This window comes from Heterocephalus glaber, unplaced genomic scaffold, assembly GCF_053883595.1.
Source record: "Heterocephalus glaber isolate CG9 unplaced genomic scaffold, H.glaber_assembly_v1.0 deba00001837, whole genome shotgun sequence".
Lineage (NCBI taxonomy): Eukaryota > Metazoa > Chordata > Mammalia > Rodentia > Bathyergidae > Heterocephalus > Heterocephalus glaber.
In genome coordinates, this window is record NW_028258493.1 from 21935 (window position 1) to 37012 (window position 15078).

Consider the following 15078-nt stretch of genomic DNA (forward strand, 5'->3'; position numbering starts at 1 on the left):
AATGAAATTGAAAACATAATTAAAAAATGATCAGTGAAGAAAAGCCCGGGCCCTGATGGCTTCACTGCTGAATTCTACAAAACGTTTATAGAAGAATGATTGCCACTACTCTTTAAGCTCTGCTGTGAAATTGAAAGGGAAGCAATCCTCCCAAACTCATTCCTGGAAGCAAGCATCAGCTTAATCACCAAAGCAGAGAAAGACCCAACTGAAAAAGAGAACTATAGGCCAATTTCAATAATGAACATAGATGCAAAAATCCTTCATAAGATACTGGCAAATAGAATGCAGAAGATCATCAAGAAGATCATACACCCTGACCAAGAGGGATTCAAATCAGGGATATAGGGATGGTTCAACATATGCAAATCAATAAATGTAATACACTATATCAATAGAGCCAATGACAAAAACCATATGATCACCTCAATAGATGCAGAAAAAGCATTTGACAAAAATCCAATATGCCGTGATAAAAAAAAAAACCCTACAGAAAATTGGAATAGATGGTCTCTACCTCAAACTGATAAAAGCCATCTATGAAAAACCAACAGCCAATATCATACTACATGGTCAAAAACTGAAATCCTTCACACTAAAATCAGGAACAAGACAAGGAGGTCCACTAGCACCACTCCTGTTCAATATAGTTTTGGAAACATTAGCCACAGCAATTAGATAAGAGAAAGAAATGAAAGGAATAAAGATAGGAAAAGAAGAAGTTAAACTGTCATTATCTGTAGATGACATACCTTTTTTTTTTTTGTACCAGGGACTGAACTTGGTTCCTTACGCTTGCGAGGCAGGTGGCAGAACCACTGAGCGAAATCCCCAGCCCAGATGACATGATACTCTATATAGAAGACCCCAAGAACTCCACCAAAAGTCTTCTACAATTAATAACCAAATTCAATAAAGTAAGTGGATACAAGGTCACCACACAAAAATCAATAGCTTTCCTGTACACAAACAACAGACTCACTGAGACAGAAATAGGGCAAACAATTCCTTTCACAATAGCATTAAAAAAACTGAAATACCTAAGAATCAACCTAACAAAAGAAATCAAAGACCTCTACTCTAAAAACTATAACACTTTGAAAAAGACATCAAAGAGGATATCAGAAAATACAAAGACATCCCTTGCTCCTGGGTAGGAAGAACCAATATAGTGAAAACGGCCACACTTCCAAAATGGCCATATAGATTCAATGTAATCCCAATTAAATTCCATCAGCATACTTCATGGACCTTGAAAAAACAATCCAAAACTTCATTTGGAACAAGAAGAGACCTAGAATAGCAAAAGCAATTCTAGGCAAGAAACACAAGGTAGGGGGTATTACAATCCCCAACTAGAAACTGTACTACAAAGCTACTGTGATAAAGACAGCATGGTTCTGACAAAGAAACAGACCTGAGGACCAGTGGAACAGATTAGAAGATGCAGAAACAACTCCAGACACACTCAGCCACCTCATCTTCCAAAAAGGAGCCAAACACCCTCACTGGAGGAAAGATAGCTTCTTTAATAAATGGTGCTGGAAATATTGGGTTTCAACTTGACAAAGATTAAAACTAGACCTATACCTCTCACCATGCACTAAACTAAAATGAAAATGGGTTAAAGATCTAAATATTAAATCAGAAACACTAAACTGGCTGGAAGAGAGTTTAGGAAAAACTCTTGAAGGCATTGGTGAAGGAAAAGATTTTATGAACAAAACCTCAGTTGCCTGCGAACTAGCACAATCAACAAGTGGGATCTCTTCTTACTACAAAGCTTCTGCACAGCAAGGGGAACCACCAACAGTGTGAAGAGACAACCCACAATGTGGGAAAAAATCTTCACCTGCTGTACCTCAGACAAAGGTCTACTATCTAGAATCTATAAAGAACTTAAAAAGATCAGACCTCCCAAATTTAAAGACCCAATCCAAAAATGGGCATCTGAAATGAACAGATATTTCTCGGACAAAGAAGTAGAAATAGCAAATAAGCATGAAAAAATGTTCAACATCACCGGTCATTCAAGAGATGCAAATGAAAACAATGCTGAGATTCTACCTCACCCCAGAAAGAATGGTTGCTATCATGAAATCAACCAATAACAAATGCTCGCAGGGCTGTGGGGAAAAAGGAACCCTGCTCCACTGCTGGTGGGAGTGTAGACTGGTGCAACCACTGTGGAAATCAGTATGGAGATACCTCAAAGAACTAGGATTAGAGTTTCCATTTGACCCAGGTATTCCCTTGTTGGGTATATTCCCAAAAGAATTAAAAGAATCATACCACGGTGATAAATGTGCACCTATGTTCACAGGGAAACAGTTTGTAATAGCTAAAACTTGAAAACAGTCCAATTTTCCATTCACTAGATACTCGATAAAGAAAATTTGTTTTTTTTTATAAGTGGAGTACTACTCAGCCATAAAGAATGAGAAATTAGAGACATTTATAGCTAAATGAATGCACATTTAGGCCACATTCTTAGGTGAAATAAATAGGACACACGTGTGTAAATATTGAATAGTTTCTCTGATGTGAGAAAGTGTAAATAAGGATCAAAATGTTTAACTGATAAAGTTAAATAGGTGAAAGTGAAATAAGAAGAAAAGGTTTAAAGGGGAAGTGGGAAGGGTAGGGAAAAGGAAAGATGGGAATGGAATTAACTTGAGAAAATGAAAAAATGAAAACAAAATCTTTGTAAATATATAAGGGTGGAAGGATTAAAGGGAGGGCATGGGAATGGGGAAAAAATAAGAATTAAGATATATTATGTACAAATATAAAAAACAAAGAAAAACATGGTACCAGCATAAAAACAGATTTGTAGATCAATGGAGCAGAATAGAGGTCACAGAAATAAACTCATGCACCTACAGTTATCTGATTCTTGACAAAGGGCCAAAAATAAACCTTGGAGAAAAGATGGGTTCTTTAAGAAACAGTGCTACAGAAAGCTGGATATCCATGTTTAGAAGACAAACTGGATTTCCATTCTTTAACCTGTTGAAAAATGAACTGAACATGGATCCAAGACCTGAAACTTTGAAAGTGCTAGAAGAAAACATATGGAAAATACATTAGGATATAGGCACAGGCAATGACTTCCTGAATAGGACTCCAACAGGTAGGAAAATAATAGCAAGAATCGTTAAATGGGATTGAATCAAATTAAAAAGCCTCTGCATGGCCATGGAACTAACAGAGTGAAGAGACAGACTAGAGAATGGGAGAAAATCTTGCACTAAAAAACTTAATAGCACTACCCCCCAATTCCAACAGTTAAGTAGGCAAATGAACTGATCACATACTTCTCAAAAAAAGCACAAATGCCTAACAGTTATATGATAACCTTTATTTAGCCATCACGGAAATGCAAACCACTACTACATTGAGATACCTTCTCACTCCAGTCAAAATGGCTACTATAACGAACACAAAAAACAACAAAAGCTGGTGTAGATGTGGGGAAATAAGAACTCTTATATGTTGTTGTGGGAACATAAATTGGTGCAGCCACTATGGAAATCAGCATGGAAGTTCCTCAAAAAATTAAAAATAGAGCTACCATTTGATACAGCGGTGCCACTTCTTGGTATACATCTGAAGTAATTAAAACTCTGCACAGTATATAAAGATACCTGCACACTCACATTTACTGTGACACAATTCATAATAGCCAAGTTATGGGAGAAGCTCAGGTGCCCATCAGCTGATGAATGGATAAAGAAAAAAATATATGGAGTATTATTCAACAATAAAGAAGAACAAAATCATGCCATTGCAGAAAAATGGATCCAGATCATCACAAGAAGGTGAGGAGATAATATGGAGGTGGAAATGATCAAGTACATTATATACAAGTATGAATATGACAAAATGAAGTCCATTCTATATAATTAATATGGACTAACTGAAAAAGAAAAAAGCATTTTGAAAAGGAAAAGTTTACACTTGTATCAAAAATACCTGAAACACAGATAAATCTGATAAAATATGGAAAAATTTAAACATTAAAACTACAAATTATTACTGAGAAAATTAAATGCAATCAACGTAAATAGATACACTTTGTTCAGAAGTCAAAAGATTCATTTTCTTTTTTTATTCTTAAATTCTTTTATTGGTACATTTTAGGTATACAATACGTTTACATTTATCATTGGGTCCTTGTACCTGTACATGACGTATCTTGATTCTTATTTTTTCCCCATTACCTGTGCGCCCTTCACCCCCTCCACCCTTCCCTATTTACATAGAAAAGATTCATTATTAAGATGTTAATTCTCCCCTATTTAGTTCTTGGCAGGCTTTTCCTTTTTAATTGAGAAGGTGATTCTATGTTGTTTTCTTTTTTGATACCGGAGATTTAACTCGGGACCTTGCACTTGCACGGCAGGTGCCGGAACCACTGAGCTAAATCCCCGGTGCTTGAGAAGGTGATTCTACTGTTCATATGGAGGACTGGTGATGCAGCTCAGTGGTAAAGCACAAGATCCTGGGTTTGACCTCCAGCACTAAGAAAGAAAAATCACATGGAAATGCAAAGGATCTAGAAATAGCAAAAGTAATCTTGAAAAAAAGGGAACAAAATAGGAGGGATAAGAAGGTTGATTTCAAGTATTAAATCCTATATTAATCAAAACAGTGATGCTGACATAAAGCCAAAGATCAATGGAATAAAACAGGAAGTAGAAAATTAGACCCACACATAAACAGCAAACTTACTTTTGACAAAAGCACAACAGTGCAGTGGAGAAAGGATAGTCTCTTTTAACCCACCCAGCTGGAACAACTGGATACTGAAAACTGAGCTCAAGATGAATCACATACCTAAATGTAAGATCTACAACTATGAAATTTCTAAAAGAAAACAGAGAAGAAAAATCTGTGACCTTGTGCTAGACAAAGATTCCTTAGATATGACATAAAAGCCCCAACCTATAATTGAACAAATACATAAATCTGACATTCAAAATTCAAAACTTCTGCTTTTCAAAAAATGCTATTAGAGAATAAAAAGTCAAACAATAAACTGGGGGGAAAAAAAATCCTTGCAAAAAATACAGCCAATGAAGGAATGGTATCTACAACATAGAACAAATTCTTAAAATTCAACAAATAAAAACCTAATATTTTTGAAAAGACAGTTTGCCGATGGTAATATACAAATGAAAAATAAGCACACAGATAGATGTTCAACATTATTAGTAACAAGGGTGATGCCCATTAAAATTATACTAATATCTATAATGCACACCTATTAGAATGGCAACACACATGCACACACAGACACACACACACACACACACAGAGGCAATACTATGTGTTTGTGGAGGTATGGAGGAACTGAAACTCTCATATACCACTGATGGGTATGGAAGGTGGTACAAACACTCTGCAAAACAATTTGGCAGTTTCTCAACATTGGAATACAAAATAGCATGAGGAGGAGACTTTGGTGAGTGACAGACTTGTTAGCTATATTGATTGTGGTGATTAAATGTGTTTAATACATGTCAAAACTTATCAAATGGTACACTTTACATATGCACAGGTCATTACGTTTCAAGCTATGGAAAACAAAGAGTTTGCAAGAACAAACATCTAAGCCGGCAGCTGGGGCATAGTGCTGTGGGATGAAGATGGAAGAGTGAGAGCTTTAACCTTACAGCAAGAAGTGATCGGTTTTCAGCAAGGGGTTAATAGGATCGGGTCTAAAAAGATATAATTATGGTTACAGAGTAGATCTTGGTTTCAGGAGGTGGGTTAGCAAGGAAAACAGATCTAATTAGAGTATTCCAGGGAGAGATTATGGTTTCCTGACCTGACAGTGATGAAGGCACAGAAGAGAAGCAGAGTCAACAGAAAGTCTGGGAGTGTTATTTACATTGAGAAAGTGCAGTGGGAGTGGTTGCTCCTCTGTGGCTGGAGTGTACAATACCTCTCACTGCATGTTAGCAGAAAGCACGATTTGGCACAAACAGCACCGTAATACATCTGTGCTCGATGGCACAGTGCTGAGCAATGGGTGCACCCACTACTATGATATCCAGCAGGATGCCCTGCATTTTTGCAGTGGTCCTACCTTTGCACTCCATTCTAAGTTGTTCAAATAGCAGCAAAATATTCTCATACTTAGGGTAAAGCAATTCAAAGTCCTCTGAAGCTGTTTCAGATGGCTGAGATAAATCATCAAGGTCATCCACACCATCTATCTGCTCTTTGACCTATAAAATAAATAATCTTATTTCAAAATGTCCCCCAAATATTTATACCATGTACTAAATATACAGAAGTAGTAAATATCCTCTTCTCGTGTAAACAGAAACGCAAGTACTGGCTACTGATTCTTAATAACTTTTTCAAAGTAAGTGTCTTTACATAACAAAAGATTCTCTTCTGTTTCTCTTTTTTTTAAAATTTACTTTTTATAATGCATCTTTAAAACTGTGTATCTGTATTTATGATAATGTATCACTGCCTTTCAATAATATTAGTATATTTAATAATAGTATAATTTATTATTTATAATAGTATATTATTATATAATAATAGTATATTTTCAATAATATACTACTTTTGATTATTTTTTTACAATACCTTGCTCTTTTCATTAGATATTTTCTTTGTGGACCTGAGACAAAAATAAAAAAACAAAAATTAAAAACCTGTACAATACTTTCAGGCAAATACTGAATATGTAAAACACAAAGAATACCTAAAACGACTGTTTTTTTATGTAAAATCTCAGCATTTGTAATTTATTTCTCCCATTCATAAAGTTTACAGGCTATTTAAAATATGATGATTTTTGCTGGGGATTTAGCTCAGTGGTTCTGGTGCCTGCCTCGCAAGCGCAAGGTCCTGAGCTCAATCCCTGGTACCACAAAAAAAAAAAAAAAGATGATTTTCTAGAAGGGGTATTCAACTATAAACAAAGTGTAACATTTTAGGGACAAAGAATACTACTACTACTAATAATATCATAACAATTAAATTTAGATTAAACTTTCTTACAGTCAAAGCAGAAGAAAAATGTTACATTATTTGACAGAAAAAACATACCTTTTTATTACTATCAGTTTTAATAAAACCAAAACCAAACTTTTACAGACACTTAAACCCATTTAGAAAACATTACTTACATCACTATAGGAAGGAAACCCTTTGAAAATGATGAAAGAAGCTAACTTTTCAGGACCTACTATGTAGCTTCTAGGCATTATTCTAAGCACCATATATATGTGTTAAAAACAATTCTGTGAGGCAGGTAACATTATTTTATAGAGGAATAAACTAGGTGAAGATAGGCCAAGTGCATAGAGGTGGTAAGAATTTAAACCTAGGAATGTGTTTCACAGTACAGTAGACCCCCGAAATTCATGGGGTTACATTTCTAGAGCACCAGCAACTGTGAAAAACCAAATTTCAAATATGTTCAGAAAAATGACTATAATGCCTGTTTTTATAATTTAAACCCTAAATGTGCTAAGTTTCCCACAGTTATGTAATTTAATGAAATACTATATTAATAAAGCCTTAGAAGGCACAAGGCGTTTTGGCGGCATGTTAGGGATCTTTCAAGAAGAACAAAATTGAGAACGCTGTTATGATGCCAGAATGCTGGTGCATCTGCCAGAAATGGGTTACAAGACAGCAGCCAATCAGCAAGGAGAACTGACTAATGCTCTTGGATTGGCTACTTGCAGACCTCTCACCCCCAAAAAAGGTTGCAGAGGATATTTGCAGTTTCCGTGAAATTGGGGGGGGGGGTTCTTCAAATAACTATTAGTTTGGTTCTAAGGAAAAGTTCCTGAATGACTGAGGTCACGAACTCTGAACTGCAACTTTGCAGGGGTATACAGTATGTTGTGAAATATTTATCTTCATGTGTTTAGTATTTTTGAGTGATATAATATCACATGAACATTTCCCACTGGCTTGAAGCACTGGTCAGATCAGACAGTCATGCATGTATGGCCTGTTGTGAATGTGTTGATTTATATTATCATCCTTTTCTGAATCTTGCAAATATTTTTAAAAATTCCAGTATGCAAATATACTTTAAAACCTTCTTAAGAGAAAAACTCTTAAACCTCATGTTCTTCTTCAATAACACCTACTTCCCCAGCCTTTTCCAGTAAATGTTTCTGAGGCGTTGTCCACATTTGTCCACAGAAGTCAGCTTCCAGTGTGAACATTGTTGAAACTGCTCCTTGTCAAATTCACTTCCTACCTTAACCAACCTTTCAGCAGGAATAATGTGGCTGAGTATTCTCTTGCTTTCCCTGTTGATAACACTGTTCTACTTCCAGAAAAAGTAATTCCTGCTAACATTGCTCTAAAGGAAAATAAAAAATTTATAGATATTTTACCTTCTTTCATTTTCATCTGTGTCATGGAAGTTGCAACCACCCTTCACTTGTAGTAGGACACCAGAAGGGAAATTAGCCTTCTCAAACACTGGGGAAGTCATAGATTCTGTGGAGCTCCAGTGTTCATTTTCATTTTTCTTTACTTCCCTCACAGGCAAGGCAGGGCCACTACTTTAAAAAGACATTTAAAAAAAACCAATGTTTTCTAATTAGTCAACTGAAAGAACTTTTAAAAAATTTTTTTTTTGTATATCCTTTTATTGGTACATTTTAGGTGTACAATATAATGACATTCATCATTGGAGATATGCACCTTTACCTACTCTCTTGGTTCTTATTTTCCCCCCTTCCCCTGCCCTCCCCTCAACCCCTCCATCCCTCCCTATTTACAAAGACTGTTTCCTTTTTTCCTTTTCTCATATTAATTCCATTCCCTTCTTTCCTTTCCCCTACCCCTCCCACTTCCCCTTCCCCTTTGCCCCTTTTCTTCCTATTTCACATTATACTGAAAGAATTTTTTAAAAAGCAATTTTGGAAAAATGTTAAGACTTCCCAATGCTCATTCACTTATGAATTACAAATTAGTTATGAAGTACTAGCTAAATACAAGGAGACATTTATTCCTTCAAAAAACAAGTGAATATACAAACAGTACAATGTGATATGAGTGGATAAATGAAAAGTTGTATCTGAACACAGGAAGACTTTACAGAAGAGGTAAAATATGAGAGGAGATCACTAGGCAAAAAAGTAGTGGAAAACCATTCCACTTAGAGAACAGAATGTAAGACAAAGGTTAGATACATGGCATCGAAGTGTTTCCCAGGAGCTTGAAAGGAGGCAAGAGGTAAGAGATGCACACTACAGCTCACTGAACCGGAACACTGCACCAAAGGCCTCTTAGGCATGGAAGTGACTAGATTTGTGCTATATTTTGTTTTTGTTTTTAAATATAACAATACTGAATTTAAATAAAGTTTAAAAAATTTCATGAGAGTATCAGAGAAGAAATTGGGGAAATATCTTGAGGACAAAACCTTACTTTAAAATAATCACATCATTATACATAGTTTACAAAAGGAACATTTTGAATAGCTATGATTTTGTTTGAAAATAAGACTTTGTAACTTCTGTATACTAGCCTAGTACCTAAGCCTAATATGAAAGGCTGGATTTAAACAGATCACTGTAATTTCTTTTTTATGGAATAAACCCACATGGAACAGTTATGCAATAAACACTATCACACATCTACACAAATTTACAAAGAGAGTAAAATTTTCCATGGGAGAGTATGTTGAGAGCATGAGCCTCTAAAAGGATCATAGTAAAAAACACAACTATTGGGCTGGGGATTTAGCTCAGTGGTGTTGGCAACTGCCTCACAAGCGCAAGGTCCTGAGTTCAATCCCCGGTACCAAAAAAACCCCCAACAAAACACAACTATTTATAAAAAAAGTTATAGAAATAACTCTTGTTAAGATGAAAAAGCTAAATAAACTTCTTTTCTAGCTTTTTGGGGGCCATTTTGATAGCAGTAATCATAGCAATTATATAAAGCACGGACCAAAATCACATCCACATACATGCACATCTGGGCTCAGACTGACATTTACGGATGCTTACATATGCTTTTCTGGCATCACAAGTCTTTGTTTTCAACTGCACAAGCAGCCCACATTCAGATTGTAACTCAGACTTTGGTTGTAAGTTAAAACTAAAATTCCAGTTGTAACCCAAGTTGCTCATATGGGAGGCTGGTCATAACTCAAGGGTCCCTATATTTGCCAGGTAAACTGTCAGAATGAACTTACATGAAACTTTTTTCTAGTACTGGGGATCGAACCCAAGGCGTGTTCTACCACTGAGCTATGCCTCTAGTCTTTTTTTATTTTTTATTTTGAGACAGGGTCTTGCTCAGCTTCCCAAGTAGGATTCAAATTTGCAATCCTCCTGCCTCAGTTTCCCAAGTCAAACTTTCTAATTGAGAAATCAATCTACTGTTTAAAAGATAGAGTAAACTCCATTCACTCACTAGTAGGTATTGAGTAGCTACTTACTGTATGCTAGGGCCTTTTATAGGCACTGAGGATATGGTAGTAAGCAAACACAAATTCCACCTGAGAGTGAAGTATATACTCAATATCAATAAATAAGACAGGCAAGATATATAGCATGTTAGAGGAGGGAAACTATTTTATAAACTGAATTTTTGTATGTTATATATGGAGTCACTGCTGAAAAATACAATGGAGTGCATTATCTTTAAAAAGGATAATGACATGCACGCAGGGAGTCTTTGAAAGGAAGACTTGGTACATTAGCAGCAAACTTGGGTTTAGCATAAGGGTCAGCAAATTAGTGCCTGTGGAGTAAATCTAGCCTATTACCTGTTTTTGTAAATAAATTTTTCTTTTTTTGTGGTGCTGGGGATGGAACCTATGGCATCTTGCATGCTAGGCAAGTGCTCTACCACTGAACTATCCTCAGCTCTGTAAATAAATTGTATTGATATGGAGTCACACTCATTCATTTATTGCCTACACCAGATTCTGGACTATCACAAGACAGACTTCATGCCACAAAGCCTAAAATATTTGCTATTTGGATTTTTGCAAAAAAAGCCAATTCCTGGTTTAGTCTTCCATGGCACTTTTAAGAGGTTTTACCCAATATACTGAAAACTAATGTATCATGGATCCTCATACAATCCCTTAGCAATAGTCAGATGAATGTGAAGGTCCAGATTAGAGCAATTATGTCCTGAGAACAAAAAAACATGTGTAGTAGCTACTAATTTTCTTGGTAATAAGGTAAGAGTATCAGTGTAGCACGCAACTTCCTTTTGGAATTCAGCACATATTACAAATATTACAACAAAATTTACTAAAGATATCTATATCTCTATAGATATATAGAGATATAGATATAGATTTTTTTTTTGGTACCGGGGTTCGAACTCAGGAGCTTGCACTTAAATCCCCAGCCCTTAAAGATATATTGTTAAACTAGATGCTATAAATATACTTTGTGAAATAATAAGAATGAACAATTATCTAATGGCTGCATGTTACATTATTTTATAGATATAACAATTCAATTATTTCCTGACAAGTATTTTGACTATCTCCAACCTTATGAGAATGCTAATAAATCCCTTTTAATGTACAAATGTACATATGTAACATATTTATATAAGTACTATCTACATGTTATACAGCCTTAATGTTCATGTTATATATATATTAAATATATACACTGACCTATTTTAGGTTATAGGTGATTATAGTAAATGTCTTTAATACCTGTATGCATGTGTGTGCTTACAGGTCATGTTTTCCTCTCCCAGAAGGATTCAGCCCCAGAAGGGAAGGGGTTAGATTAAGAGAATGATATATTTGAAAAAAAATTTTTTCTGCGGTACAGGTGATTGAACTCAGGACCTTGTGCTTGTGAGGCAGGCGTGGTGCCACTGAGCTAACTCCCTGGCCCTGAAATTTTATTAATGCTACTAAATTACCCTTCAAAAAGTTCTTGATAGCCGGGGATTTAGCTCAGTGGTTCCACTGCCTGCCTCGCAAAAAAAAAAAGGTACTTAATAATTTTATTTACTAACAGTGTGTGACAATGTCTGTTTCCTCACACTGACCAAGTCTTTTCTGTTTTATTTTTGGTACCGGGGATCAAACTTGGGACCTTGTGCTTGCGAGGCAGGCAGCGGAACCACTGAGCTAAATCCCTGGCCCAAGTCTTTTTTTTTAAATCAAATGTTTGTCAATATAATTGGAAAAAATGGTATCTAACACTGTTTATATTTTTCTGACAGGCATACAAAGCTGAGTATCTAGTAAAAGCATGTAACTTCTTAATCACAAATACTGGCTCAAATTAGAATTAGTTTTATAAAACAATAACAACTATCTATAATTTAGTATTTCCATAGTCTTACCTGTCATGTTCTTCATTCTCCTTAATAGGAAATTGCTGGTTATCAGTTTTGCCAGTCTTTCTTTGTTGAATTAACCCATCATTGTCACCATCAGCAGTGGTAACAGTGCCACTATATTTGTTTTCTGATACTTCCATGTCATTATGTATTTGCTTCCTTTTTTCTTCAACCTTTAAAGAAAGTTTGATATAAAGGATAACATACTTTTCACTTGGTTTTGATTTTTTTTTATTGTTTTGTATTCATTGATTTTTATCACTTAACTCAGTTCAACTGTCATTATTTCAGTCCATAGAAATATTGTTTCTTTTTCTGCAGTACTGGTGATTGAACCCAGGCCCTTCACACTGAACTATATCCTCAGCCTTTTAGTTTTTATTTTCAGACCGGATCTCACTGGGCTCACGTTGCTGGGGCTGGGCTCAAACTTGTGATCCTCTTGCCTTAGCTTCCCACAGAGATAGGAGTACAGCCATGTGCCACCATGCTTAACTGATAAAAAACGTTTGTGTCTAATTTATCACTACAGGTCATTGAAGTTTTTGTAAATTCTGTTCCATTTCTGTTTGAGTGAAAGAAAAAAAATTTCCACATTTCAAAAAGGATTAATTTTATGCTTTTATTTTCAATCACTTTGCTCTCCAACATTTCCATTTCCTGTAAGATTGGTAGAAGCAAAAGGGAAAAGACAAAGTATGTTTTCTTCTGTCTTAGAGAATGTGCTATTGTGGGGCTTTCAGTAACAAAGAAAGCTTACATTCTCTGCATTTCCATTTGGATACTGAACTGGGATTTCAAGACAGTGAAGGAACTCACTGAAATATATACTTAGTTGGCCACAACACAAGAAGTACAGGAGTGACTCAGCTTAAAGGATTCCTGAAAAGCTCCTCAGTGGCATTGCCCTGCATTTTATGTCACCAAAAGAGATGATATATTTCCATAACGGTGGACCAGACAAATTACCAGATGAATTCATCAAATCAATCCAGTAAATTACAAGTGTGATTTTTGACAAAATGATGGAATGGCTGTATGAGAAGCCTCATCTGCTTTTAAAGAATATCTCTAGATTTTTGTTTGCCTTTAAAACTAGTGTACTTGAGAACTTAGTTTGCTATGTAGGAGTCAAATACCAAATTTTTGACTGAACATTTATGCTACTCATGATAAAATCACATATGCCCAAACTTTATAAAACAACGTAATTTAAAGGGCCAATTTAACAGAAACAAAATTTCAGAGCAGTACTAAAAAATATGTGGAAGGATATAGCATGGGTTTGTCAAAATCACCTCAAGTAGTCACCTTGGCATTATACATTCCAAGGATTTGAGTACAAAGGGTAAATGTGCATACATGAAAGCACAACAGATGGACTTGTATATCTTAAAGATATATTTTTATATCTCTTCTCACCCATTGTTTCTGTTTCATTTCCATCCTCTTTTATGGTTTAAACATAATAAATGCAATTTTTCTTTAGGCCAGTAGAAAAATAAAACCCTAGAGCTTATCGTTTTCTTTTTAAAGCAACTTCCTCTACGCTTACCATGATTCAGGTCACCAGGTATGTGGCTAAATTAGTTTCCCAGGTTACATGCCACTTGGGAGACTCACAGAAAGACTGAAGGACTGAACAAGGGTTATGAGAATTTCTGAATTCCTATTATTATTATTTTTTTTTTGGTACTGGGGATCGAACTCGGGTCCTTGCACTTGCGAGGCAGGCACTGGAACCACTGAGCTAAACTCCCAGCCGTGAATTCCAATTATTGAGATAGCAGAAATTATCTACTTTTGGACACATTTTAAAAAAAAAATTTTTATTTTTTAAATTTTAAAATTTTTTTTGGTACCGGGAATCGAACTTGGGACCTTGTGCTTGCAAGGCAGGCAGCGGAACCACTGAGCTAAATCCCTGGCATAGACACATTTTTATATTTAGATAACCCCATTTTATACCTGAGCTTTTCATTAGCTGAAACTCAGAATGTAACTGTAAAGGGAAACATGGACCAGCAGTATATGAACTACCCTGCACACTCTGCAGGTGCTCTGCTACTGAGCTACACCTCAGACCTTTTTATTTCTGAGACAGGGTTTCACGAAGGTGCCCCAAAGGGGGTTGCACTTGTAATTCTCTTGCCTCAGCCTCTAAGTACCTGAGATTCCAAGTGGGGACCAGGACACGTGTTGATTACTACTTTGTTTGGGGATTGAGCCCAGGATTGTCACAGTGAGCTGAATCCCTATTATAAATTTTTAATATTGAGACAGGGTTTTGCTAAGCTGTTAAGTTGCCCAGGTTGGGTGCAAACTTGCTATCTTCCTGCCTTGGCCTCCCAGAGTGCTGTGATAACAGCTCTGTGCCACCACCTTCAGCTCACTTACATTTTCCTTTCTCCAAAGCCAAGAACTCTACTTGTAACATGCCTATGTCATTCTTAAACCTTTGCTGCTTTTGCAAGATCACAATGAATACTGGTGAAATCTAGAACACTACAAGTAGCTACTTTGAAAACCTAAACTTAATAAATTGGCAAACTCTAGGAGAAATAGATAGATGTCTACATACATATGAATTACCAAAACTAAACCAAGAAGGTAGTCCAGTAATAAGCGATGAAACTGAGGCAGAAAAAATAAAAAACAAAACAAAAAAACCCCAAAAACTATCAACTAAGAAAAACCCAGGACCTGGTGGATTCACTGCTGAATTCTGCAAGAACTTCAGGGAGGATC

At 35.8% G+C, this 15078-nt stretch overlaps 1 protein-coding gene across 1 annotated transcript in view; it reads right to left on the minus strand.

Annotated features, from left to right (window-relative positions):
• Positions 1–15078, minus strand: part of LOC101726718 (ankyrin repeat domain-containing protein 26-like) — a 74181-nt gene that overhangs the window by 10972 nt on the left and 48131 nt on the right. The window contains 4 exon segments of the mRNA XM_087204023.1: positions 6095–6236; positions 6610–6643; positions 8385–8555; positions 12334–12503. Of these exon segments, the coding sequence (XP_087060149.1) occupies positions 6095–6236; positions 6610–6643; positions 8385–8555; positions 12334–12503 (517 nt within the window).